Source organism: Eublepharis macularius, chromosome 3 (genome assembly GCF_028583425.1).
Source record: "Eublepharis macularius isolate TG4126 chromosome 3, MPM_Emac_v1.0, whole genome shotgun sequence".
Taxonomy (NCBI): domain Eukaryota; kingdom Metazoa; phylum Chordata; class Lepidosauria; order Squamata; family Eublepharidae; genus Eublepharis; species Eublepharis macularius.
The window spans coordinates 174,871,852-174,898,284 of record NC_072792.1 but is presented as its reverse complement, the minus strand read 5'-3'; the positions used below and the strand labels follow the sequence as shown (position 1 = coordinate 174,898,284).

The 26,433-nt window shown below is 43.1% G+C and overlaps 1 protein-coding gene across 2 annotated transcripts in view; it reads right to left on the bottom strand.

The window, feature by feature from the left end:
• DLG2 (discs large MAGUK scaffold protein 2) overlaps nt 1–26,433 on the bottom strand; it is a 526,395-nt gene that overhangs the window by 214,182 nt on the left and 285,780 nt on the right. For both annotated transcript variants that reach the window (XM_054975099.1, XM_054975100.1), the window contains one exon: nt 21,009–21,111. In XM_054975099.1, coding sequence (XP_054831074.1) covers nt 21,009–21,111 — 103 coding nt within the window. The remainder of the gene's footprint in view (nt 1–21,008; nt 21,112–26,433) is intronic.

Below are 26,433 nucleotides of genomic sequence, written 5' to 3'. Positions count from 1 at the left end.
AGTTTCCCAGGGTGTGGAATGCTAATGGCGGGAGGCTTCACTGTATCCTGAGGAGGTTCTTTTGCATATGGATTGGTACTGACATTCTAACATTCTAACATTCTATCCCAGACAATAGCCCTGCAGAGAAGATTAGCACATCAAGTACCAATCCATATGCAAAAGAACCTCCTCAGGATACAGTGAAGCCTCCCGCCATTAGCATTCCACACCCTGGGAAACTCTTACAGGATGACTCAGCTCAACCCCACCCCTCCTGAGTAGATATAAATGACCTGCCAACATCTTTTCCACACTGTGACACTGAGAGATCTCTGTCTTTTGGTGCTACACCTCTGAAGATGCCAGCCACAGCTGCTGGCGAAACGTCAGGAACTACAATGCCAAGACCACGGCAATACAGCCCGGAAAACCCACAACAACCATCGTTCTCCGGCCGTGAAAGCCTTCGACAATACAATGGTATTTATAGTTATTTTTTTATTTATTTATTTATTTATTTATTTATTTATTTATTTATTTATTTATTTATTTATTTATTTCAAATTTGTATCCCGCCCTCCCCGCGAGCGAACTCAGGGCGGATAACAACATATTAAAAATGCAATTAAAAATCCATGTTCATTAAAAACAGCACATTTAAAACAGGATGGTGGACAGCCTTCATAGGAAGGATTAAGATTTATACATCCCTTTTTTTTCAGGCCGGCGGAGGCCCCACCTCAGCCATATGCCTGGCGGAACAGCTCTGTCTTGCAGGCCCAGCGAAAAGTATGCATTATATTTATTCGCCGTTTGCACTGGTCACTTTAAATAGATGTATACGATTCTATACGTTTTGGTTTCTTGCTTCCTCCTCCGGTGCAGGGAGGTCCCGGTTGTTTTGTGCTGAACTTTCCGATGGGGCCCAGAGATCTCCCAGAATTACAACTGATCTCCCGCCAACAGAGATCAGAGTGGACTGTATGGCATTATACCCCGCTGAGGTCTCTCCCCTCCTCAAACACTGCCCTCCCCAGGTTCAACCCCAAAATTTTGATGAGGTTCCCACCCTGGAGCTGGCAACCCTAATTTTCCTGCCTTGCATGGTAGTATCATTTGCACTGCAGGTTTCAATTTCAAGTCCCCATTTCAGCTTTGCTGGCACCCCAAGATCCAGCAGCCAAATTAACTTGCAGCAGATTACAAGCTGGTTTAATTGTGGCAACAGCTAGATCAAATCCCTGCGAAACATGGGATTGGCGTTGTGCACTCTTTTCTGGGAAGCCTGCGCCACCTCATCCCGTGTGAAGATCACACACATGATTGCCAATGATGACAGTGTGCTAGAGTTCTTTCTACACCAAGGTATGGTGGGAGAATGTCAAGCGAAACACGCCTGTGGATAACGGAATGGGGGCTCGGAAACAGCAGAACATTTGCAGTCCTCAGAATCCCACCAATTTAAAGTAAAGCCAATCCTCATGGGGTTTGCACATGGGAAGGAAATGCCTCCTTCCACTCCAAAAAGCACAGCAGATGACAAGAATGCACTCTTCTATTTCAGAATATCCCTCGACGACCAGATGGCTGGCAAAGAAATCTCAGGCCTCCTCCGGCAGACCTTTATGCCATCTGCCACTTGGGGCAGCCGGAGACGTCAAATGAGGCAGCAACGCTGGAGTGTCCTGGAGCGTTCCATATTTGCAAGGTCCGATTCTGGCCAAGGCCAGTGAAATGTGGGCCCAGCGATTCCAATGACTAAGAATACAGTAATAGCATGGCGTGGCAGTGAGAGAGCTCTAGAAAGGAACTAGGAGGATTGTTTAAGGAATAAGCACCAGCTAAAAATAGTCATACAAAAATGTGTTTTGAAATGGATATAGATGAAGAAAAATGGCGGGGGGGGGGGGGGGGTTCATTATTGGAAGAAAAAAACCCAACAAAAATGGCATAGCTTCAGGAAGCTGTTCAGTGCTGCAGGATTTCCAAATGCTTCCAGTTCACTGCATTTTGAGTTAAGATGAGTGATAATGATCTACCAGGGCATTGGATTATATTTTTAAGTTTCATGTCACAGAGTCCAAGAATCAGAAAGGGACTGAAAGGCCATCTAGTCCAACCTCTTGCCTAGTTCAAGAAATCCAAAGCTAGAGCATTCCTGAAAGATGGATGTCTGCTTGAAGACCGCTGGTAATGGATAGCTCACATCTCCTAAAGTTTATATCTTGCTTTCCCTCGTGGCTCAAGGTAGCTTACAATAATAATTAAAACATTCCAAATTAAAACCAAATAAATGTTAAAGACCCAAGCACCACCCCTTACCCCAATTAGAAAGTTTCCCCCAACATTCAACCAAAGTCTACCTAGCCTAGAGTTGATACTTCCCTGGTGGGGCCAGGACTTCCTTCACCCCTGGGTGGCATTTTCCATCACTGCTCAAAGTAGCTGCAGGAGTAAAATAAAATAAAATAAATGGTTGTTGGCCAGAAGTGTGATGTCACTTCTGGGAAAACTGGGTTCCCCCCCAGTCCTCTCTAGGAATTAATGAAAACTCTATGGTTTTATTGTAGAGTTTTGACCAATTCCTAGAGATGTGTGATGTCACTTCCAGCCATCCAGGTCCCTAACACAAGCTCTCCCTATATCCAGTATAACTGCATGAACTGTTATGGCTTTCTGTACTTAATAAACTATTTAATATATAAAGTACTCTGTGCTCCTATGTCGTACTGCATAAACAAGTTAATGAAAGCAATATCACAAAACCATTTCTAACACTCAATTTGCACAGTTGTAAATACAATCAATTTACACAACCGTAAACACATGACTTCTATCGCTTTTCACCAAGTCCGGTAATTCATTCAAAATGTAGTCCTGGTGGAATGCAGTCCTCTTCAGTATCATTCTTGTCAATTTCAATCAATTCCAATACACGTTTCTTATTGCACTTGCCCGTAATTTCCTTTCTTGAGGGTTGCTGGATTAATTGAGCAGAGTTTATGGCTCTAAATTTCCTCTTCCAGCCCTCTCTTTCTGCAGGGAAATGCAAGGCTTGCCCGACAAACTGCTAGCTCTGGTTTGTTTTGCCTGCGCTTGCACACAAGCTTTTTCAAGGGCAAATAGCTACAAAAATAGTGGATATACATGAGTTATTTCCCTTTATTCCCTTTAGCATCCTTTGAAATCTTACTCACAGTATTGAGTTCACATTTTCCAAAGACCGGACGTGTTTCATTCTTTGACGGTTGTTCGTTCCGCAAAACGGAGGTGTCAACCAGCAATACAAATACACACACATTTAAAGGGGCCATACCCTTATATCCTATCTTGTTTACCCACCTGATCTTATCTGAGTCTCCATACCTACAAGTTTAGTGTTATCAAACGAAACAGCAGAGATCCCAGTCTTGGTTTAACCCTCCTGGTGTTAAGGAGTTCAGTGAAAAAATCTACCACATTTCACACCTAAGTAGCTCTCCTGGTGATACGACTGTGTAAATTGATTGTATTTATGACTGTGCAAATTGAGTGTTAGAAATGGTTTTGTGATATTGCGTTCATTAACTTGTTTGTGCGGTACAAAATAGGAGCACAGAGCACTTTATATATTAAATACTTTATTAAGTACAAAAAGCCGTAACAGTTCATTCAGTTATACTGGCTATAGGGAGAGCTTGTGTTAGGGACCTTGATAACAGTTGCTCTCTAAGAAGCCCCTCTGTTTTGTTAAACTTCCAGCCATCCGCCATGACCCCGCCGCCCTGGTCTCCTGCTGGTTGCCCGCTGGTCTGATCCAGCAGGGCTCTTCTTATATTCTTATTCTGGCACATGGGCACACGCAGCCACATTTTGTTATTTAATAAAACATCCCATCCTGGTCATTACTCACTGGAGAGCCTTATTGCTGATGGACAGAAAAATTACTCTCCGCAGTCTGCTCCAGATAGACAAAAAGCACTTTGCTCAGGAAGAGATATGAGTTTGGGAAAGGTTTCCTTTAAAAGCCTCACCAAGGGCACATAATGGACCATGGGAGTCTCTTCTAAACTGCAATGGCCCTTCTCTATTTTTTAATTTAGCTCGGAGATGAACATGTTTACTTTGTGCCGTGGGCACAGCTACAGACTCGCCTTCGGGAAGCTCTGAGGCACTCTTGAGCCATCCCCGGCCTTATCTGCCTCCTTGTGAAAAGCTGGCACAAAATAAAAGTGGAAAGAGCACCATCCTCTACCTTATAAACAGCAGAAGATGGCGCTTGATGGCATCGTCTATAAGGTAGCACGGGGAAATTAACTTACGGGAAGACTTGTGGGCAGGATTTTGTGATTTTTATGTAGCAAATTAAAGAAGAGTTTTAGACCCAAGTGTACATCTACAAAGCCATGAGCAGAATGGTCTCAATTTTCCAAATTTTAGTCCAAGACCCACCTCTTTCCTTTCACTAATGAAGGAAGGATTTATATGACTAGCAGAGGTACACCCGTCTAAACAAGAGTTACACCATTTTAAGTCAATTGACTTCAACAGAAGGGTGTAACTCTGCTTAGCATTGCACTGATAGCTTAATTTTTACCTCTGTGAGATGATTTCCCCCACCTTGTGTACCTTTAGCCTGTGAAATTTCCATAATGCTTGGTTCAGCTCTTAGAGGCAAAAACTATTTGATTTATGGTAAATTAATCCACCCTGACCTAGATGCCCCAGGCTAGCCTGATCTTGTCAGATCTTGGAACCTAAGCAATGTCACCCCTCGTGAGGGGCACGAACTGGGGAAATGGCGGTTTGTTGCAGTTCATGGTTCGTCGCATTTCACGAACCAAGAAATGGCATGAAATTGCCCAGTTTGCAAACCGGTTTGTTTGGTTTGTAAATACGTCACTTCCAGGGCAGCAGAACGTCTGCAGAAAGCTCAGCCCCTCCCATTGCCTAGGAAACTGATTGATCAGTGCCAGGCTGTCTGCAGTGATGAACCAAGAAACAAACCAAACAAACCACCCTAAAAATCATTGCGATGTGTTGTTGTTTGTCAGAAATGCCCTCCGACAAACCGCCGGTTTGCAAATCATGAACCAGCCCAGTTCGTGACAAACTTTGGTTCGTATTTTGGTTCGTGGCCACCTCTAGAGACCACCAAGGAAGACCAGCGTCACTATGCAGAAGCAGGAGATGGCAAACCACCTCTGCTCATCTCTTGCCTTGAAAACCCTACAGGGTAGACATAAGTTAGTTGCGACTTAATGGCACTTTACTCACAATCAAGATGGGACTCAAACCTAGATTCTTGCAGTGTGCCAGTGAAGGACGTAGAGTGGAAGAAGACATGACAGGCTTAGCCTAGGATGTGTTCAAAGGTCTTGGTGGTAGCTTTGCCAGCAAGCTCAGAGAAAAATGTCCTGTCCCTTTAAGAGAGGCTTACTGTGGAGAAATGGGCCACTGAAGCTTTTAATGGCATGGGGGTAAATACCATAACCTGGTAAATAACATCCCATTAAGCCTTTATTAAAGGGGCCAGACATTTTTCTCCAGGCCTGTTGGCAACCCTACTTGTTGAATGTGACTCAATAGTAAATAGCACCCCCCCTGCTCAGTACCAAAGGAGTACAAAACACATGAATACTCTTTTTCCTCCCACTTTGCATTATAGTTTCAAATACCAGTGTCTTTTTTCATACTTTATAACCATTTCTTAATGTCAGCTAATACATATCTGTTCCAAATGTAGCTACCTCTAATTATATAATTAAAAACAGATATGGGTGGGGGGAACAACACTCCAAAGGAACAACACATTGTAATCAAACAGGATCAAAAATGTTGTCAAAATGATAAGTAGAGAAAGAAATAAAATGGAGCAGGATACGTTGCTTCATCCCTGGCTTGGCCTGGTGAGCCTATTAATGCTTCCAGGTTAGATCCAAACCTCTGCCTGGGCAAAAGCCAGACAGACTTTAGCCTTGCTAGTGTCATTCTCTGGTTTCCTCGTGTCTTTTCTTCGTATACCTCCCTTCTTCCCTGTTTCCCTTCCAGTCCACCAGATTTGCAGAATAATTCTTAGCATTTGGAGAGGTATGTTTTATTTTCTACCCTTCCTTGCTGCTATAGCATGGTTTACTAGTGTTCAGCATATGCTGAAACCAATAGCTCTCTAGCTCCATCCAGTGACAGAAATCCAGCATTACCATTTGAAGATTTGCATCCAATGCAAAGACCAACTAGATCTCCAGGGTATGAGCTTTCTAGTCAAAACTCCATAAGAAAGCTAGTTGGTCTTTAAGATGCTACTGGACCCAAATCTTTCTTTTTTATTACAGACCAACACGGCTACCCACCTGAAACCATAATGCAGATTGTTTCAAGTGGGTAGCCATGTTGGTCTGTAGTCGAAGAGCAAGATCTGGGTCCAATAGCGCCTTAAAGACCAGCTAGATGCACATTGTTATGCCAAGCAAAAAGGAGACAGGGAATAAAAGGATCTATGTGTTCCAATATCCAGAGAGCATATATTGATATGGGGAGGCTGCACCCTTATCCAGGAGAAGAGAAATAGAAAGGAAATTACATATATTGACATAAAACCACTCTGTTGCCAGGTAAAATTTTGAACTGGATTTCTGAAAAGTGTGCCGAACTTAAAATGCAATCACTATATAGCCAAGGAACGGTCCCAATGGAGATTCCAAAACTGGAGGAGAGAGGAGGTCCCCGTTTAGGATCCTGCCAATCCTGGAACCCCATATTTGCAGAAAAATCTAAAACAATTCAGAACAGGAAGATGAAAACAAAACGTAGTTGCAGTGCCTGAACATGCACGGATGTCAACAAAACATGGTCCAGATTTGAGGTGCCATTGTGTGATGCCATAGCAACGGCAATACGCGTTTCATAGCCACTTAGAAACAAAGAGGATGAGGAGCAGAACAAGCAACAATGGGTGAGAGGGCATCGGGGAGGAAAGAAAAGAGAAAAAAATGCACCTCTCCTCTAGCTTGTGAGTCTTCACATGTTCTTCTCTTTTAGTTTATAATTCGATCTTTCTTCAAATACTTTCTGTAGAGAATTCATATCTGGGAAATTCCAGATGGTACAAAGACCGAAGCGTAAATTCGACCAAAGTGTACATAAAGCCACTACGCCTGCAAACTACACAAAGCTCAAATCAGAAAGGTGGCCGTGTGCAGGGGGAAAATAGAAAGCAAATCAGCAAATCCAATTTATTTACACTTCCTGGGAAAAAATGAATAAGCTCCCTTCAGTGACTTTCTGTTTATTAAGTCATCATTTTGAGAACTGTTGGAGAAAATGGGAACTGAAATGCAGGGAGTCTGAAGGAAATACCCACTTGTTAACATTAAGCTGTTTGCTTATTTAAAATAATATCAGGCCTGGTTACACCGACACAGGGTAGCCTTGTCACATTTACCAGAGCAAGGATGAAATGGCACACAAGCGGAAGGTGCCCACCAGACACCACATGGGAGCTGCTACGGCTGTGATCAATGACTAATTGGCTCATTGTGCCGGTGAGAGTAGGATCCCCACCATATCATGAAATAAAACCTATGTAAGATATTGGCTTGTTCTCAATAAGCTGCCAGTGGAATCCAGATTTCCCCCCATGTTTCCTGCAGCCCCTTTCTGTAAGCAGTTGGCCTGGTCTCTGCCATTTTTCATGGCCATTTAATATGGCTACCTGTGATATAAAATGTCACCAGGTCTCTGGATTAATATGGCAGTTTGAACTGCAGCCAGGGGAATTCCAACTAACAGTTACTGAGTCCCGCTCAGGAAACACAGGCATGAATGGAATGCCAAATGTAAATGCGGAGAGACTAGTGGTGATTAGTTTTGCAGTCTCCTCAATCCCTAAAGGAGAGTCTCCTCAATCCCTAAAGGAATCCAGCGCAACAAAGGTCTTGCAGAGTCATCCCCACAACACATTCCTTTCCCTCCTTCCGTGATGAGTTCTCCTGTCCATGATTGAGGAGAGCATCAACTAGCATACATAAGTATTTATAATTAATTCCTGGGAAGGTACATTCCTCAACTAAATTCATCAACTTAGCTCCGGTGGACTTCATTAGCAAACTGCCCCTTTGTGCAGTACCAGAACAAATTTTGCATTCTTTTTCACATGCCCCGGCAGCTACCAATCAAGGTAATCAAACCTTTTGTTACTCCCAGGAACTGACCGTTGGAGTCTTTGTTCTAACAGCTAGATGAGCTATTCCACCTCAGGGCACATTTTACCCTATAAGAGTAGTGCCCTGGCCCCATTCAAATCGTGCACACTTCCAGGACCCCTGCTTCCAGGACGCTGCTCCCTTAGGGTCTCTTCCCTAAGACTCTCTCTATATACACACTTACTGGATCCAAAGCGCTGTTCCCTTGAGGTTTGCTCTAAGCCTCTTGCTCTCCTGACCGAGAATGTTGGTGTTTGAAGCTGCCCTCTTCCCCATGGACAGGATCATTCTTCAGGATAGGTAGATATACTTTGCCCTCCCTCCCTCTGTCCCAACTTCTGACCAGCTTCCTAGGACTCTGTATGCGTGTAACCCTTTTATTAATTACTCCTGTGTGTGCATGTGTTTTTCCTCTTCAATAAAAGTCTGCTCTTTGAATTTAAAGCACCAGTCTCGTCTGCTATATTGGAAGGGACCCCGTAAACATTGATGGAAAAGATCCTGTAGTTACCGCCTCTCGCTTAGCTGTTTTCCGTGCCACTAATTCCCCCCACTGTTCTCTTACTTGCAAGGAGACCAATTCAGGTAACATTTCAACCTCTGGAAATATGCATTTTTGTATCACTGGACCTGCAGGACAAACTAGCTGTGTGAGTTTGGAGGATTGTATGAGGAGGGGGAAGGATATGAAATTACCACTCTCTTGTTAACCTTTCCCTCTGCTCACTGCAGCCCCACCCAACCTACATGGCAGTTGGTCCCACAGATCCTGCATGCTCAGGTATAATCTTTCCAGGAGAACGAAGGCTAAAAGAGACTTCCACTGGCAATTCACTAGGTACAAACCGCTGAGTTCTGCAACCGCATTCTAACTTCATATAGCTGATTTCACAATAGAATGTTTTCATTCCTAGGTTTTTAAGGTGCTGCTATTGTAACTGTAAATCATTTGATATGTAAGGAAGCCAGTTGTTCAATATTTGCAGTTTTGTTTACTGTATTTCAGCTAAGGGTTTCCAGAACACTAAGGCTGCAAATTGGTAGAGAGCAATTTATGAACACTTCATAAAGTAATTAGACTGCTGTTGCAAAAAAAGTTCCCATTGGCTGCTTGTTCCTGCCTGTTCCGCAATTAGTTTTTTATAGCGGCCAGACGAAGACAACGACAACAACAGTTGTTCTTGCTGCTGCTGCTCCTGTTAAGCATGATACTTTGCAGAGTAACAAGAAAATGCTAGGTACCTCAACGAGCTTACGATCAAAAATTCAGCTCTGGAGTGGCAATATAGATAAAGGAGGAGGTTGCATGGCACACAAGCTGAAGGTGTCCACCAGATACCAGACAGGAACTGCTACAGTTGCGATCGATGACCTATTGGGAGGCCATGAATTCATTTCATTATACACTGAGCTTGCGGAATTACAAATCAATACTCTTTTAAGAAGTTCACTTTTGGAATGAGCAGGAAAGATAAAATGTGCGAGAATAGAATTGGGAGTTATTTCAAAGGGGGTAATGCAGGGCATTAAAGATAGCCATGGTTGAGGATCCCATCAAGGCCTACAGCCTGGCAAAGAACTCACTCCCACCAGGAGGTACCATTTTCCACGGGGAGAAGTGCTTGAAAATACAGCAGGAAGCAGAATGCAAGAGAATCCAGGCTCCCCTCCCAGGCGACCCTTCAGTAAGGCACTGGTGGTTTGTTGCGCTTTTTAAACAAGTTGGTTCCAATGGAGCTAAAAGGTATATGAGACCGTAACACTCTGCTCCCTCCAGAATAGCTGCAGTTGACTAAGAAAGTCACAACTGGGAAGCAGAATACAGCCAAATAATAATAACATTAATAACATTCGATTTATGTACCGCCCTTCAGGACAATTTAATGCCCACTCAGAGCGGTTTACGAAGTGTTATTATTAAATCTGGTGACGGGAGGGAATTGCACACTACTTGGCCCAAGGACCCATAAAAACCTGCATCTAATCCTGGGCTAATGGCCTTTCCACGCATCAGCAGGTTTCTATCCCCTCCAGTGACCAAAGTTTGAAGCCCTTCATCCAACTTCAATGGCTCTTCCTCCAAAACAGGAGTCACTTAACTTGGAGGAAGTTTCCTTAGGTTGGAGGAGCTTTCCTTTGTCTAAGGGGCAATGCATGCCAATATGTGTTGAGTGCAATACTCGTCAAGAGTTACGTAGGGCAGTTACTTATAATATTTCAAAAACTTTTGAAATTTGATAAGTTTTTAATTATTACCCAAATTGTACCCAAATTGGGTACCCAAATTGGGTACACCCTGGCTGCTATCAAGCAAGGTAATCAAACCTTTTGTTATGCCCAGGAACTGACCGTTGGAGTCTTTGTTCCAACGGCTAGGTGGGATCACCCACCTGAGGGCACGTTTTACCCCATATGAGTAGTGCGCTGGCCCCATTCAAATCATGCAAGCTTCCAGGCTCTTCCTTTAGGGTCTTTCCCCTATGAACTCTCTCTCTGTGCACACTTATTGGATCCGAAGTGCTGCTCCCTTGAGGTTGCTCCAAGCCTCTTGCTCTCCTGTCCGAGAAGGCTGGCATTTGAAGCTGCCCTCTTCTCCGTGGACAGGACTACTCTTCAGGATAGGTCGATATACTTTGCACTCCCTCACTCTATTCCAAATTCTGACCAGCTTCCTAGGACTCTCTCTCTGTGTAACCATTTTATTAATTTCTCCTCTGTGTGTGTGTGCGCGTGTTCTTCCTCTTCAATAAAAGTTTGCTCTTGGAATTTAAAGCACCAATCTCGTCTGCTACATTGTAAGGGACCCCGTAAACATTGATGAAAAAGATCCCGTAGTTGCCGCCTCTCACATTGCCGTCTTCCTTGCTGCTAATTCCCCCCCACTATTCTCTTACTTGCAAGGAGACCAATTCAAGTAACAAAATGGGATATGAATGTGCATCAGATTTTACTGAACGAACTGCTACATTCTATAGGCAATCCTCTCTCTGTGGCCACCACAGCATCTAGCTGCTCTAGTGGTCAGAGTGCTGAACTAGGATCTGGAAGACCCAGGTTCAAATCCCCACTCTACCATGGAAGCTGTCTGGGTGACCTTGGGCCAGTCACATATTTGCAGCCGAACTTACCTCACAGGAGACAGGTCAAGATGGGTATCCATGTTAGTTTGTTTGTAGCAGTAGAAAAGAACAAGAGTCCAGCAGCACCTATAAAACTAACAAAATTTGTGGTAGGGTTGGAGCTTTCACAAATTTTGTTAGTCTTATAGGTGCTGCTGGACTCTTGCTCTTTTCTGCTTCTACCTCACCGGGTTGTTGTACGGATAAAAATGGAGGTGGGGAGAATGATGTAAGCAGCTTTGTATCCCTGCTGTGCAGAAAGGCAAGGTATAAAGAGGAAATAAATTTATTAAATCTGCAAATTACGGATGCTTTAAGGGCAGGGCTGCCAAGAGACATATTGACTCCCGGAAAAAGATTCCCTCTGGAATCTTACTCATACTATTCAAACACAACTAGGATTGCCAGATCCAGGTTGGAAATTCCGGGACATTTTGTGGGCGGAGCCTGGAGACGGTAGAATTTGGGAGGGGAGGGGCCTCAGTGGGGTATAATTCCATAGAGTTCACTTGTCCAAGCAGCCATTTTCTCCAGGGTAAGTGGTCTCTGTTGCCTGGGGATCAGTTGTAATTCCAGGAGATCTCCAGCTACCCCCTGGAGGCTGGCAACCCAGATATCATGAGCTGCTCAGATCCATGTGTCCTTATGGTGATCACAGCCCCATGATTTTTGTTCCCCTTGATTTCCCCTCTCCGTAGTCCTGTTTAAAGATTATTTTGGGATGAATAACACCTAGTATTATTTCTTTCAACAGATCTATTTCATAATGATAGGACAAAAAGAAGTGTCTGGCATTGACAAAAATGACTGAAGCTTGTTTGGGCCATTTGCTACGGGCGCAGATTTCTGAACAGAGATGAATGGAGGCCTCAGCAAAATGGGAATTCAATTTCATTTCTGGAAATCTTGCTCGGTCGGCACATATCTGCTCTAAATGTCATGTCATAATGAAACCTATTTTCCCTCCATTGTTACCAGCCATCTGATTTTCCCCAGACTCTTCTCTTTCTCCCCTTCCTCAATGCATTGGGCTTTTCAGACCGTGACAATCTCTCATTCAACTCCAGCTGGCAGGCAATCAGCGCAAATTCTTGAGGAAGTTTACACTGTGACTAACCTATACAATGCTGGCCGTCCCCATTCAGCTGACAGACTGGGGAAACTAATGACAGTCCGATACTCAAATCTCCTCCAAATCACAAATGATGGTACAAGACAGCCAGTTTGGTGTAGTGGTCAAGAGCGGCAGGACTCTAATCTGGAGAGCCAGGTTTGATTCCCCACTCCTCCGCTTGAAGCCAGCTGGGTGACCTTGGGCTGAGAGAGCTCTCTCAGAGCATTCTCAACCCCACCCACCTCACAGGGTGATGGTTGTGAGAAAAATAACAACACATTTTGTAAACCGCTCTGAGTGGGGGTTAAGTTGGAGGGCAGAATATACATAGAACGTTATTATTATAAGAGGAGGTGGGATGATTAGAGGTGGTCAGCAAATCTGAATTTTGGCAATGTGCAGTAGCAGAATTTGGGCAGACACTAGAAGCTGGGAAATAAACTAGGGACGGGCCAAATTCTCATAGGATTCAAGGATCAACCCAAATCCCTTCTATATATTTAGCTTTCCAACTCAAGCCTTCCCAAGGCTGGGGAGGTGTATGGGGGCACACCAACACTTATACCAGGGCTGTCAAACTCGTAAGGGTTGAAGGCTCAATTTCCCCTCCCCAAAAGATTCTTAAGTGGTCATTTTTTTAAAAAAAAACCCTATTTTTGAAATTTTTTTGTTTTTGTTTTGGTGACAACCTCATCTGAATGCATTATCAACCTCATCTCACTTGCACATTAAATTGGAAAAAATTAAGAACGGTTCCTGCACTTCTGACAATAAATTTGTTCTTAATGCATATGATAATGAAGACTGAGTTAAAGAGCTGAGGCGACTTCTTTGCTCTTCTAAGACCATTCTAGCTCTTTCCTGAACAGGTGGTACGTTTGTGGACATCACACCAGCTTGGTCCATCCAGGTCAAATGTTCCTGTGGTATGAGCAGAATGTTGAATCTCTAGTTATTCAGGCAGAGGGTGTTTCATCACAAGCTCACATTCATAGATTCTTGAGGTAAGCTCGCACACAATGGGATCCAAGGTGAAGTATGTGATTAGAAGCACTGGACTAGCTAGGTTCTAGGAGAACTGAGTTTAAATCCTCGCTCTGCCACAGAAGTTTGCCATGTGATCTTGGGCCAGTCATCTCTCTCAACTTACCTATCCTCACCAGGTTGTTGTGAGGATGAAACGAGGATGGGAGAAATGTGTACTCTTGGGCAGCTGAGCTTCATCTGGTTACATTTTGTCTTCCTTCCTCTGCAACTACTTAACACCTAGATGGGGCTAGGGGCGAATCCTTAGCTGCAAGTCAAAGGGCTCTTGGCCCTTGGCTGTTAGGCCAGGGTTTGTGGCCTACATCCAGGGCTTTTTTTCAGGGGGAATGCAGGGGAACGGAGTTCCGGAACCTATTGAAAATGGTCACATGGCTGGTGGCCCCGCCCCCTGATCTCCAGACAGAGGGGAGCTTAGATGGCCCTCTGCGCCACTCAGCGACATGGAGGGCCATCTAAACTCCCCTCTGTCTGGAGATCAGGGGGCGGGGCCACCAGCCATGTGACCATTTTCTCCGAGGGCAACCCACTGAGTTCCACCACCTCTTTTCCCAGAAAGAAAGCCCTGCCTACATCTATGGTTGCCAACATCCAGGTGGGGGCTGGATTTCTCCGGGAATGACAACTGATCTTTAGGTTACAGAGATAAGTTCCCTTGGGGAGGATGGCAACTTTGGCAGGGGGAGGTCTCTATGGCATCACACCCTGGTGAGCTTCCTGCCCACCCCAAATTCTGCCCTCTCCAAGAACGGTTCCCAAATCTCCAGGAATTTCCTAAGGCAGACTTGGCAAGCCTATCTGGGGCCTGTGTGAACAAGCCTCTTTGATCAAAAACAGTCCAATATCTTATTTGTTTGTTTCTTCTGTTGTATTAGTATAATTTGGATTATTTTTTTGGTGAAATGTTTTGAGTCCCTTTGGGGCGAAGAGTGGCATATAAATACCACAAACAAAGGGCCAAGCTACACATGACGAATGACACTTGAACGGCAAGTGGATTGAGTGGAGGGCAAGTGAACAGGGAGAAATACACTTGCTGTTCAAGTGTCATTCGTCATGTGTAGCTTGGCCCAAAGTTGATTGAGGAGCACAAAAATGGAATAACAAACATGGCCCTGTGGATGTGCATAAAAGAAGATACAGGAATGATAGGCCTGAGTTTATCTACTGTCTGAAGAAGGGTGCTCTGACTCTCAAAAGCTTACACCCTGAATATCTTGTCGGTTTCTAAGGTGTCACTGGACTCAGATCTTGCTTCCTTGTCATGAGCTCCTTTCTGTCATTACCATCGTGAGAAATCACAGCTACCCGCAAGAGATTAAGCCTTATCAGTTGGGATAACTCTGCCTCCCTCCTCCACAAAACCTCTGATGTTTATTCAACAGACTCAGCGGCTCTCTCATTTCGCAATGGCTAGCCATGACAAAGAGAGAGCTAAGCCCACATTTTTGCATACACATAAAAAGAAGAGATAGATAAATACATGGAAATGCCAATCTTCGAAGTCTAACAATTTCCTTTGTCAATTGCTCTCTCTAATCAGAACTGGAAATGAGTAAATGCCTTTCTTTCCCACATGCTGTTCAGACAGAGTGCTGATTGGCTCGCACAAGATTTACAGCTGATGAGACTTGATTTAATTTCTCTCTCTCTCTTTTTAGGAACTGTTGCTTTGCTACAAGAGCTGCAGAGAGACTGCATTGCAGCATAGAGACCACGGACAGGGTGCAGTTTAGGATCTTATCTTGCTGTGCATAATGAAAATGTTCATGTTTTCTGCATTTCCAGGTCCCCCTCCCAACAACATGGTAACAGAAATGCAACCCTTGATTCAGAGAGATGCAACTATCCAGCGGGACGATAGCTTGTTATATGGTTGCCGAACCTGCTCTTCGTTGCTGCAGGAGAAAATGAAGGAAGGATGGGGCCCGAGCATCATTACTTCCAGTTGACACTCTAGGAATCCCACAAATCTCTATGAGAATGGCCAGAGAAATTGGTCAGAGGATTACTAGAGTGTTGGCTGTCATTTCCAGGCTCAGATTTGAATCCCCCCTCCCACTTTCTCCTGTCATGATGATCAGCATCAGTGGGAAAGTGAATGGATTAGTGGGAAAATGTTCACTGGGGTTTGGCAGATGGCAACACTGGCTTGTTATGAGCTCAGGAGATATACAAGGATACACTTCCAAATAATGCTTTTGTACAGTGGCTGACAAAATGAATGCTGGAAGTCAGAGCTGGGGGGAAACATCAGCTTATGCAAATTTCCATATAATAATAACAACAGCAACATTCGATTTATATACTGCCCTTCAAGACAACTTAATGCCCACTCAGAGAGGTTTACAAAGTATGTTATTATTATCCTCATGACAATCACCCTGTGAGGTGGGTGGGGCTGAGGGAGCTCTGAGTGAGCTGTGACTGACCCGAGGTCTCCCAGCTGGCTTCAAGCGGAGGAGCAGGGAATCAAACCTGGTTCTCCAGATTAGAGTCCTGCTGCTCTTAATCACTACATCAAACTGGCTGCTTCAACTACACAATATCATGCGCCTGTACAACTGTGGGCTGAACTCAGCTTTTGAACGTCACTGGAAACTAGTGTGATGGTGTGAGGGAGCTAGTCTTGTAATTTGTGCATTTTTACAAGCTTTTTCATAGAACACTTACAAGACTTACTAAGAAACCCTGTGAAATCTCTAATAAAGCTTAGAAAAATACAGTGAGATGCAGCAGAGTGTATATATCAACATTACAAGCCTGGAGATAAAAGATTCAAGTCTGTTGGTGTCTTAAAGACCAAAAAGATTACTAATGCATAAGCTTTCGAGAGTCAAAGCTCCCTTCATCAGATACAAAAGTATCTCAGTATACAACAAAGGTAGCTTGACTCTCAATACTCTGGAAATCTTGTTGGTCTTTAAGGTGCTACTGGACTCAAATCTTGCACTTTTACTGCAGACCAATCTGAAACTGCTATCCACCTGAACAGGAAAGCTTTTTCTGAACGCTTGCTGGGAAACCTCACATATAATAAGTCACTTCTGAACTGAGCCAAGAGGAGCTCAGCTCCATAAATGTAAAGCACTTTCACTATTCTAAAGGGATATTATTATTTAGTAAATATGTTTTAACCCTGCTTTTCCATTCACAAGATCCCCAAGTGGTGGCTAACAAGAAGAGATAGCTAGATAGCTAGCTTTTAAAAAAAATTGTTTTAGTTCCGTCTTATTCTGATAACAACATTAATCAAAAGTCTAACATTCTTTGGATACATGTTGTAAATCATACATTTCATGTCATCTCTACAATTCCATCATAATTATACTATTTTCACTACGCTATTATCACTATAAGTCTGCATTCTTTAATTCTAGTACTTCTTTACTCTGCTCATTCATTTGATTGTATTCTGCTAACATATAGTTGAGTCTCTATTTTATACTTCCGTTTAACCCATCTATAAAACAGGGTCCATTTTTGTTTCCCATCATGTCCGTTTTTTTCTTTTATTAATTCTGTCAGTGTGTCCATTTCTGCTGTCTCTAAGATTTTCTCTAGCTAGCTAGATGACAGACAGGCGATAGATAGATAGATAGATAGATAGATAGATAGATAGATAGATAGATAGATAGATAGATAGATAGATAGATAGATAGATAGATAGATAGATAGATAGATAGATAGATAGATAGATAGATAGAAAACCTGACAACAATAATTAAGAACTACAATACAAATAACAGGAAGAATATGTTTTTAAAGAGCATATCCTGGAGTCAATGGAAAAAAAATAGATACTGTCCAGGTCAAATGCAAATGGAACTAATTACCTAAAACTGAAGTAGGAAAGAGCCCAACTCACCTCCCAAGTTGGAGCACTGAACAGCTTAGGTGCCACCACCTAAAAGGTCCTGTCTCTCAGAGATTGCAGCCTCATCTAAAGCTACAAGGCACAGGTAGGCTCCCAAAGAAGGAGCTATTCTTTTATTACTGATTTTATCAAACCATCCCAGACAATTTTTACTGATATAGTTGCAAAGACCATATTGTTCAGAGATAAGCTGCCACTACCTCCAGACTGAAATCAAGTTTTCTGTTTTATGAATGAGAATGGATATCCAGCAAGGAATTCAGTTGCAGAAACTCATTTTAGTGGAGTCATAGAATATTCTGTTCAGGCTAGTGAGTGTGGGGTGGGGGCAGTAGCATGGATGAAGTAGGGGCAGATGGTGTTGTGGATAGACTGTTGGACGAGGACCTGGGAGAACAAAGTTCGAATCCCCACTTTGCTGTGGAAGCTTGCTGGGTGACACTGGGACAGTCACACACTTGCAGTCTAACTTACCTGATAGGGTTGTTGTGAGGATAAAATGAAAGACAGGAGAATTATGTAAGCCTACTTGGTCCTCACTGGGGACAAAGGTGGAGTATAAATGAAGCAAGTAAATAAATAAATATGCAGCCCCCTTCCCCAATTATGCTGCCTCAGACTACTTCAACCTGTTGTAGAATCAGCCACACCAGATTTATAATTTAATGCTTCAGTGTGTAGTTTCCACTTGTTCTTAAAATGCTACATTTTCACTAAAGACCTCTCATCATAACCCAGCTGTATAAATGTTTTGTACTACTAAGTCTTTTGAGCTTTTTATGGGTACCGTTTTCTTGATTTTACCTGACAGCTGAAATAAACCTGCATCGACTTAGCCCACGGCTCTTTTCTGAACAATTGATCAACTTTAATAGCTATTTCGACACAACTCACTTGCAAACAATTGGCACACATACAGTAAATCTTGCTGATTGTAAACCACAAATAGTAGAAGGCTATTAGGAGCAAATGAGGTTCGCCGTGAACACTTAACAAAGTGAATCAAACATCAGCAGATGGAGAAATCTGGACAAAAACACCACTGATAAAATCTTATTAAGGGCAAATCATGTACAATAAAATCTCCCTTGTCATTTTTACTGGCAGACGTCAATGGACCAACATCTTTCAATGTGTGAGCAATAAGTTACTTCTTACACCACGTGAATTGTATGCCCCATGTGAATTTGTATGCAAGTCTTCCCTGTCTACAAACTCACGCTGGAAGAGATCCATCGACATTCACAAAGGTCTTAGTTGTATCTACAAAATTATTTGGGGTTATGGCAACCCAGGAGAGAAACAAAAGCCCATCACAAATCATGCCACAAGTTCAGTTTAAAGTTGGCTTTCTCAGATGTTACAGTCCATGTGTAACATCATGCAAATCCTTCTGATATGTGTGGTTGCTATGTATGCTGAAAGGAGCAATGCAGAGATTTTCAGCTTTGGTACAAGCAAACCAGAATCCTAAAAGATCAGGGTTTTGTGTACAGAGGCAATATGCATGCATGAAATTATTCTATTACTCCTTTCAGAGAAGGTGGTATTGGATGGATAATGGGTAGCGTGAGCTCCTATGTCTGGTTAGCAGATTCCAGTTATGTACTATCATGACCTCTGAATAAGGCTAGTTTTACATGACAATCCTAAGCAAAGTTACACTTACCAAACCCACTGTAATTCAGCTTTGGACTACATTGCCAGACTACCAAGTTCATGGGGCAGTAGGATTCCCTACTAGAGATGGGCACGAACTGAAATACGAACCAAAATTAAGCACGAACCAGGCCAGTTCATGGTTCACTAACCACGGTTCGTCAGATCTCTTTTCTAACAAACCACCATGATTTTTTAGGCTGGTTCGTTTGGTTCGTCACTGCAGACAGCCTGGTGCCAATCAATCAGTTTCCTAGGAAACAAGGGATGGACTTCCTGCAGACCTTCTGCTGACCCGGAAGTGAACTTCTGCTGGCCCGGAAGTGATGATTTTCTGACCTGGATGTGACATTTTCATGAACCAAACAAACCGGTTCACGAACCGGGCAGGTTCATGAAAGTTCATGGTTCGTGAAATTTGACAAACCACATGGTTTGGTTTTCCCCTGGTTCATACCCATCTCTATTCCCTACCCTTTTATTCTTGTTATCTGTGAAGCCACACAATAAAAGTCTTTGGATCAAGCTGTAAAGCAAGACCAGATGTTGAACAAGAAGTTACACAAGACCTCGTTCAAATGGAAAGACACACATTCATGCTTTTGAGTCCTCACAAACAACCCATACATCCTTGAAAAATTCTTTGGCAAGGTTCTTTGAAGGCAGAAAACCCAATTCTGCTTTTCTTTGCCAGCAAAAGATTTTCTAGGACATATCTTGCAACAGCAGCAAAGGAGGGGGGGAAATGAAACACACTCTTTAGAGCTCCCCAGAGGAAGGGTGGAATAAAAATATAATAGGAACATGTAATATACAGAACAATGTTGCTGTTGTTCCACAGTAAGACAGGGCAGTTTTATATTCGACTGGGGGTTCTGGAACTTGATTAAGTCCCTGAATGAAAGCAATGGGGGACAAAAAAAATACCTGGTTGAATTTTCTTCTCTCTCAGTAATTCCCATAAAGCATGTTAGTAGAGGAGAGTTACAGTAATCACTTAAATTATTAAAAGCTCCCATGAGACCAAAGCATCCATACACCACAGGAGCTGTACCTTCCCATAATGAGGAAAACTAAACATAGACTGCACATAGCAGAAGGCAGCCACGTCCCGACAAGATGATCTACTAAGATGGCATACTTTTGTTGCTGCATGCTATAGGGTGCATTTTGAGACATGTAAAAGGACATGGATGAAATGAGGATGGGGCATCACTTTCCAGATTTAAGAGAGCTTTGATACTTTTTTCTTGAATTAAACTTTCAACCACACGTTGCTCTTTTACCCTCAAAAGGTTTCCTTCTGGAGTATGCAAGCATAAACATTATCTATCAACAGAAGAAACCCAACTCCAGCGTTTCTGTATGAGTGATTGATCTGGGTGCACTGACTAGAAGGAGGCAAGATCAGAAAAGAGACTCATTCAGAGATGCAATGGGTAGACTCTTCCAAGAGGAACTGATTCTGCTGAATATTTACATAGGGAGTCACAAAACCATCATACTCAGTCCAGAGATGCAACAGAACGACCTGTGCCTAGACTTGGAAAAGGTAAATATAGAGCAATGAGTCATGCAGAGATACTATGGGCAACCTCTGTGTGGGCAGAAGCTTATGAAAGGCATGGAGCTTCTATGATCCTGTATCTTTTGACCTCTCCTTGTGCATAATGTTTAGGTAAACTCAAAGCATAATGTGATGTTGTCTCCATCTCTACCAGCCAAGAATGTAAGCTGGGTTAGGGAAATGCTTTTCGTACATAATGTGATGTATTTAGGAAGGCAAAGAGAGACAGGATGATGACACCACCATATTTCCTGTGATGTCTGATTAGTCCTCAACGCATCTGAAAGTCAAAACATCAATATACATTTTAAAAAGGAGAACTGAAATGCACAGAATGAACCTTCTGATGCATTTAAATCTCCAGATGTTTTGATTGTCCACCCTAAACAAAAGGACCGTGCACAACATGTTCTGTTTTTCTATCGCCCATTGATGATCTAATTTACTAAGACCATCAGCCTACCTTCTGGCTGGTATTGTGCTATGATGGTGACCGTCTGGCCTGCACCTTTGAGTGCTGCAGCAGCTTGTTCATGAGTAGCACCACGAAGATCAATTCCATTCACCTGTGAAGGAAAAACAAAGTTTCACTCGACAACTTTCTCATCCTTTTGACTTTGAAAACAGGCTCAAAATTTTGCAGCAATAGATCTAAGAAGCATGGCTGAATAGACTTCAGGTCAACTCAGCCACTGTAGAGCGTCCCACACATTAGGACCTTATGGAGTACAAGCACAATGGTGTTCATGGACTAGGGTTGCTGTTTGTTCTCTAATGGTAGCAATTAGAGATGGGCACGGACAGAAAAAAACCCGAACATGATGTTTGTTGTTCATTGCCATCCACGAACAGGGACTCACAAACAACCATGAACATGGCCCTGTTCATGAACATGTTTGTGGTTGGCTGTTCGTGGGGGCCAGCAGGCTCTCCTCCAGCCATCATCCAAGTCAAGATCCCTACTGCACCACTCCCAGAAACCTGACCTGAGCAGGCACCAGGAAAGGTACCAATAATAAATAATAGCATGGTCCCAGAGCCTGGCAGCAGCCCTGGAACTTGAAGAGATAGATCCCTACCACACCACTCCCAGAAACCTGACCTGAGCAGGCAGCAGGAAAGGTACCAATAATAAATAATAGCTTGACCCAGAGCCTGGCAGCAGCCCTGGAAGGGGTAGATCCCTATCCCACCACACACAAAGAAAATTCAAGCTCCAATGTACTGTATCAAAATGCCAACAGCAACTCTCTCCCTCTCCACTGTCTGCAAACTAAGCCAGAGCTGGGTGTCCCCCTCCCACATGCTCTTTGCTTCCTTGTAACAAATTTGGAGCTCCACCCTTGAAAGGAAGACCTGCCTATCAAGCTAAATTGGGCTTAGATTGGGGTTTCCAGGGCAACAGCAGGAGTTCAGACAGAGTTAAGACAATCTCTGCCTAAGTTGCCAAGGGAATTGATTGCAGGTGCCAGACTGTCTGGCTTGACGAAGAGCAACGAACAGCAACGAACGAGGCTTGCAATGACCACCTGTTCATTTAGAATGGGGTCTCATGAACAGCTTCTTCGCGAACAGCAGATTGGGCTGTTTGTGGCTTTTTTTTGTTCGTATTGCTTTTCGTGCCCATCTCTAGTGGCAATACTCCTGCCAATGTTCCTCTGTCCTTGACAATGCTGAATTGAGTGGCAGGAAAACGAGGGAGGGCACATTGACGATGCATCAACAGCACTTCTGGCTGGAACTCAGAAATGACGTCGGTGGAATTCTAGAAATCAACCCAATATCTATGGTTTTTCCCATAGAGATCGGATAAAATTGTAGCGCATCGGTTATGCCACTTCCAGGTTTCAACAGGAAGTGACATTGGGACACTGCCATTGTCTTTTTTCTCATGCCTCATCCCCCCAAATTTTCCTGGTGGTTCCAGGCACGTAACTGGCAGCCTCATCACAGACTATTTTTTCTTGCCTTTCCTATCAAATTCATGGAAACCTCCAAAATGCTGAACCTACATAGACAAGGAACACTGCTGAGAAAAGAGGTCGAGAAGGACATTTAATCTAATTCCTTCTCCTCACTGTAGCCCCCTGGGCTCTGTATCTTTTTATCCAAGGGTGTCTTACAAGTTCCAGAATCAGTGCTTTGGGGGCTAGTACGGGAAGGTGTGAATGAGGGAAGGAGGAAAGGACTGCACGAACACTTGCCCATTTGCATTTAGTAGGATCTAAGTTAGAATATGTTGTGCAGCCTCTGATGCAAGTAGACCCTCATTTAGATAACGGTCACAGATCACAAAGTTCAGCATCTTATCCTATTGCACAGAATCAGGGATAACCTTGGTGCAGAATTTTTATACATCTAGTTCTGTGAAACTCATAAACAACTCTTAGTGTATTATGCAACCACTTCAGGCTTTGAAGTAGCCATGCCTGACTGCCTTGGGGAAGTGAACTGTTGCATACACATGGTGCCCTGGTTGTGGGTCTGCTTTTCTTCCGCTCTTTGCCTTCAGGGCATTTTTGTGGTTCTTACACATTTCCTTATTAGATTACTGAACTGTCTTCTCCAATTAGGCTCAAAGATATCCTCAGCAGCAATATGACGCATAAATAAACTATATACCCAGCATTTCTTTAAGAAGAAACAGAGCTGTGCACACAGCCTTGGCTACAGCATATTAATTTTTTAAAAGGTCTTCTTCCAGCAGATTCACAAAAACCTCCCAGGTTCTGATTTTGGCAGGTTTCCAAGGGAAGAAATCTCCATCAATGGGGAGAAGATGCTGAGCAGGTCTCTGAGTAAGGTCTCCCTATTTCTTTTTAGCAAGAGAGAGCTCCCGAGGGGGTCACCTGTCAATACTTCTTTTGACTATATGGAGATGGAAGGGAACTGCCCGATCTGGCAATACTTAGACCGTTAAACCTGCCTGTAGGTCGAACTTATCAATTCCTCTTTCTGTAGACCTGCCTGCAGGTCTAACATATCAATTCCTCTTTCATCTTGAGACTTATTCCATACTGTCACCAATGGATTCAGTTCTTTTTGCTTTGTCAATTCCTATGTATTTTGTGTACCTCATGGGGTTTTAATACATGGGCTTGGAAACAGCGACGCATGAGCAGAAATATCAATCGACAGCGCAGTTTTGCACCCACAAGATTTTCTGCAGTGCCTACGACTTTCCTCCCTATATATTATAGGCCCTGGATACTTGTTGCACAAGATCTTGCACAAGCGGAAACGCAAGTGCAGATACAATACGTTTGACTTAGCACCAGGGCTTTTTTTGTGGGAAAAGAGGTGGTGGAACTCAGTGGATTGCCCTTGGGAAAAATGGTCACATGGCTGGTGGCCCCGCCCCCTGATCTCCAGACAGAGGGGAGTTTAGATTGCCCTCCGCGCTGCTCAGTGGCGCGGAGGGCAATCTAAACTCCCTTCTGTCTGGAGATCAGGGGGCGGGGCCACCAGCCATGTGACCATTTTCAAGAGGTTCCGGAACTCCATTCCCCCGCGTTCCCCCTGAAAAAAAGCCCTGCTTAGCACAAATAGAAACGGGTCATTTTCTTGCATTTCCACTTGCTTAAGAGCTCTAACGCAAATGAGAATTTTGATCAAGATCCAGCCTAAAGCATTTACTGTATTAGGACAACATATGATGCCATTTATACATATAACGGGCCAGATACTGAAGCTCTGTTCCACTAATGGCAACGTGTTTAATCATTCCATTATACATAATATATATAATGCTCCTTTATCAGTATGAAAATAATGCTGAAAAATGTCTGCATTTGACATGAACATCTTATATACTTAATAGGCCAATTTCAGAATTTCAAGAAAAATGGAAGTATTTTCTGATTATATAGTTGAAAATTTAAGAATAAATAAGAACAATTGGTATTAGATATGAAAACAGAAAGACATTTGAATAGAAGTGAAAAAATTATGAACATATATAAGCAAGTTTCATACAGATATTCGATATAATTTACCGATTATGTTTATATGTTATATATATAGATCCAGAGGAGTTAGCCGTGTTAGTCTGTAGTAGCAAAAATAGAAAAGAGTCCAGTAGCACCTTTAAGACTAACCAACTTTACTGTAGTATAAGCTTTCGAGAACCACAGTTCTCTTCTTCAGATGCATCTGTGGTTCTCGAAAGCTTATGCTGCAGTAAAGTTGGTTAGTCTTAAAGGTGCTACTGGACTCTTTTCTATTATATATATATAAATTGTGTGCATTTGAGAAGCAATGGCCAACTTATGCATGAGAAGCTGGACAAAGCAAGCCTTTGGATCGGATTCAGTAAGGTGCCTCTTGTGTTATAGTCATGCAGGGAAACAGCAAATAGTGCAAAAATGAAGGCTTACAGCTTCAGTTCTCACAAAAGGAGATGTGAAATCCAAACAATTTTTTGGAGGAGTCAAAGCTGCAGAGATAAGAACGTTGAAATTTTGCCAAGTGATTTTGCCTTCAAAAAGAAACACAAAATTCCCTACTACGTACAGTTTGGACTGCATTGCTGACAACATCTCTCAAATAAAACTGTGTTCATGAACGGCCGTGTTAAATTATTATGCTCTGTGAGCATTATAGTCATTGTTTAAATTACAAGGAACAGCAAAAGACATAGTGGTCATTAGGATAGAATAATGCCCACGGTCTATCGTGGCACAAAATAAATCCTGTCCGGGGTAGGTTGCATAAACGAGCACATTACAGGAGGCTCATTTGATAATAATACAGCTTTCTGGAAATTTTTCCTTTGTGGCACTTTCTCAGCTTTACCCCAAATGTGATTGTGAAACTGCAATTGCTGAGGAGTGAGCAGGGGAGAAAGTTCACTGTAGACACATCAAGAGATGTGATGCCATGTAGACTAAAATGAATGTGCTAATTCCGAATGTCTGAATTGCTTATGGACTGAGAGTAGGAAAATAGGAGGAGCAGAAATTATATGAGCAGCCGGGGAAAAGAAGAATTCGTTTAGGGCTTCTTTTACATGTTATGTAACTCTCAAGACTCTGAAGGCTAACTAGAATATTAGCAGTTACTTGCAGGGGCAAGCAAGACCCAAGAATGGGAAGGAACAGGGGTACACTTTATTGTAGCCTCTGGGATGTGTGTCAAAGGTGCCCCAGATTGGACTGCAAGCCCATCACCATGAATATTGTCTACAGAGGGCATTTTAGAATAAAACAAAAATGTCTCTATTATTATTCCAGCCTGTGCCGGGGGTGGGGGGATTCTTTTATTTTTAAAAACCCTCACTGGCATCATGCATGTGATGACCATAGATTTTCAGGCAATTCCTAGAGCTACCACCATCACTTCCAGGTTCCTGCCATCACGCTCACCATGCCCACTCCCAACCGTGTCCCTGTCCCCACCCTCCCACCGACTGCCAAGCTCAGCCTAGCAGCTCTGTCGTAAAATGGTATAACTGTTTAAACTGAGCTGTAAATCAGTGTTAACGAGAACGATTTCCAAAGGGGGAAAGCAAACAAAGAAAACAGAAGCGCTCACAGATTTCTATTGTCTATAAAATACGAATTGCTGGCTCGCATATTCCCGTTTTTGGACTGTTTTGTGTTGCCAAGGGAGAGGGGAGTTTAATCCTTCCACCGCTGCTTTGTTTTGCTAATCAAAACTGGACGTACTGTTTGGTATAAGCATTTTAAAGAAGGGGGGAAGATGCACATTTAAGGACATGGCTTCTTTCTCCTTCAAAATGCAAACACTGCAGAGAGGCCAGTTCTTTCTGATTAGCTAAACCAAGCATGTCAAAGCTAATTTCCCTCTCCCTTCCCTGCGTGGCCCGGATGCAAACTGGAGCTGCATGAACCTGAAATTTGTCTTTCACAGATGGACAGAGATCCATG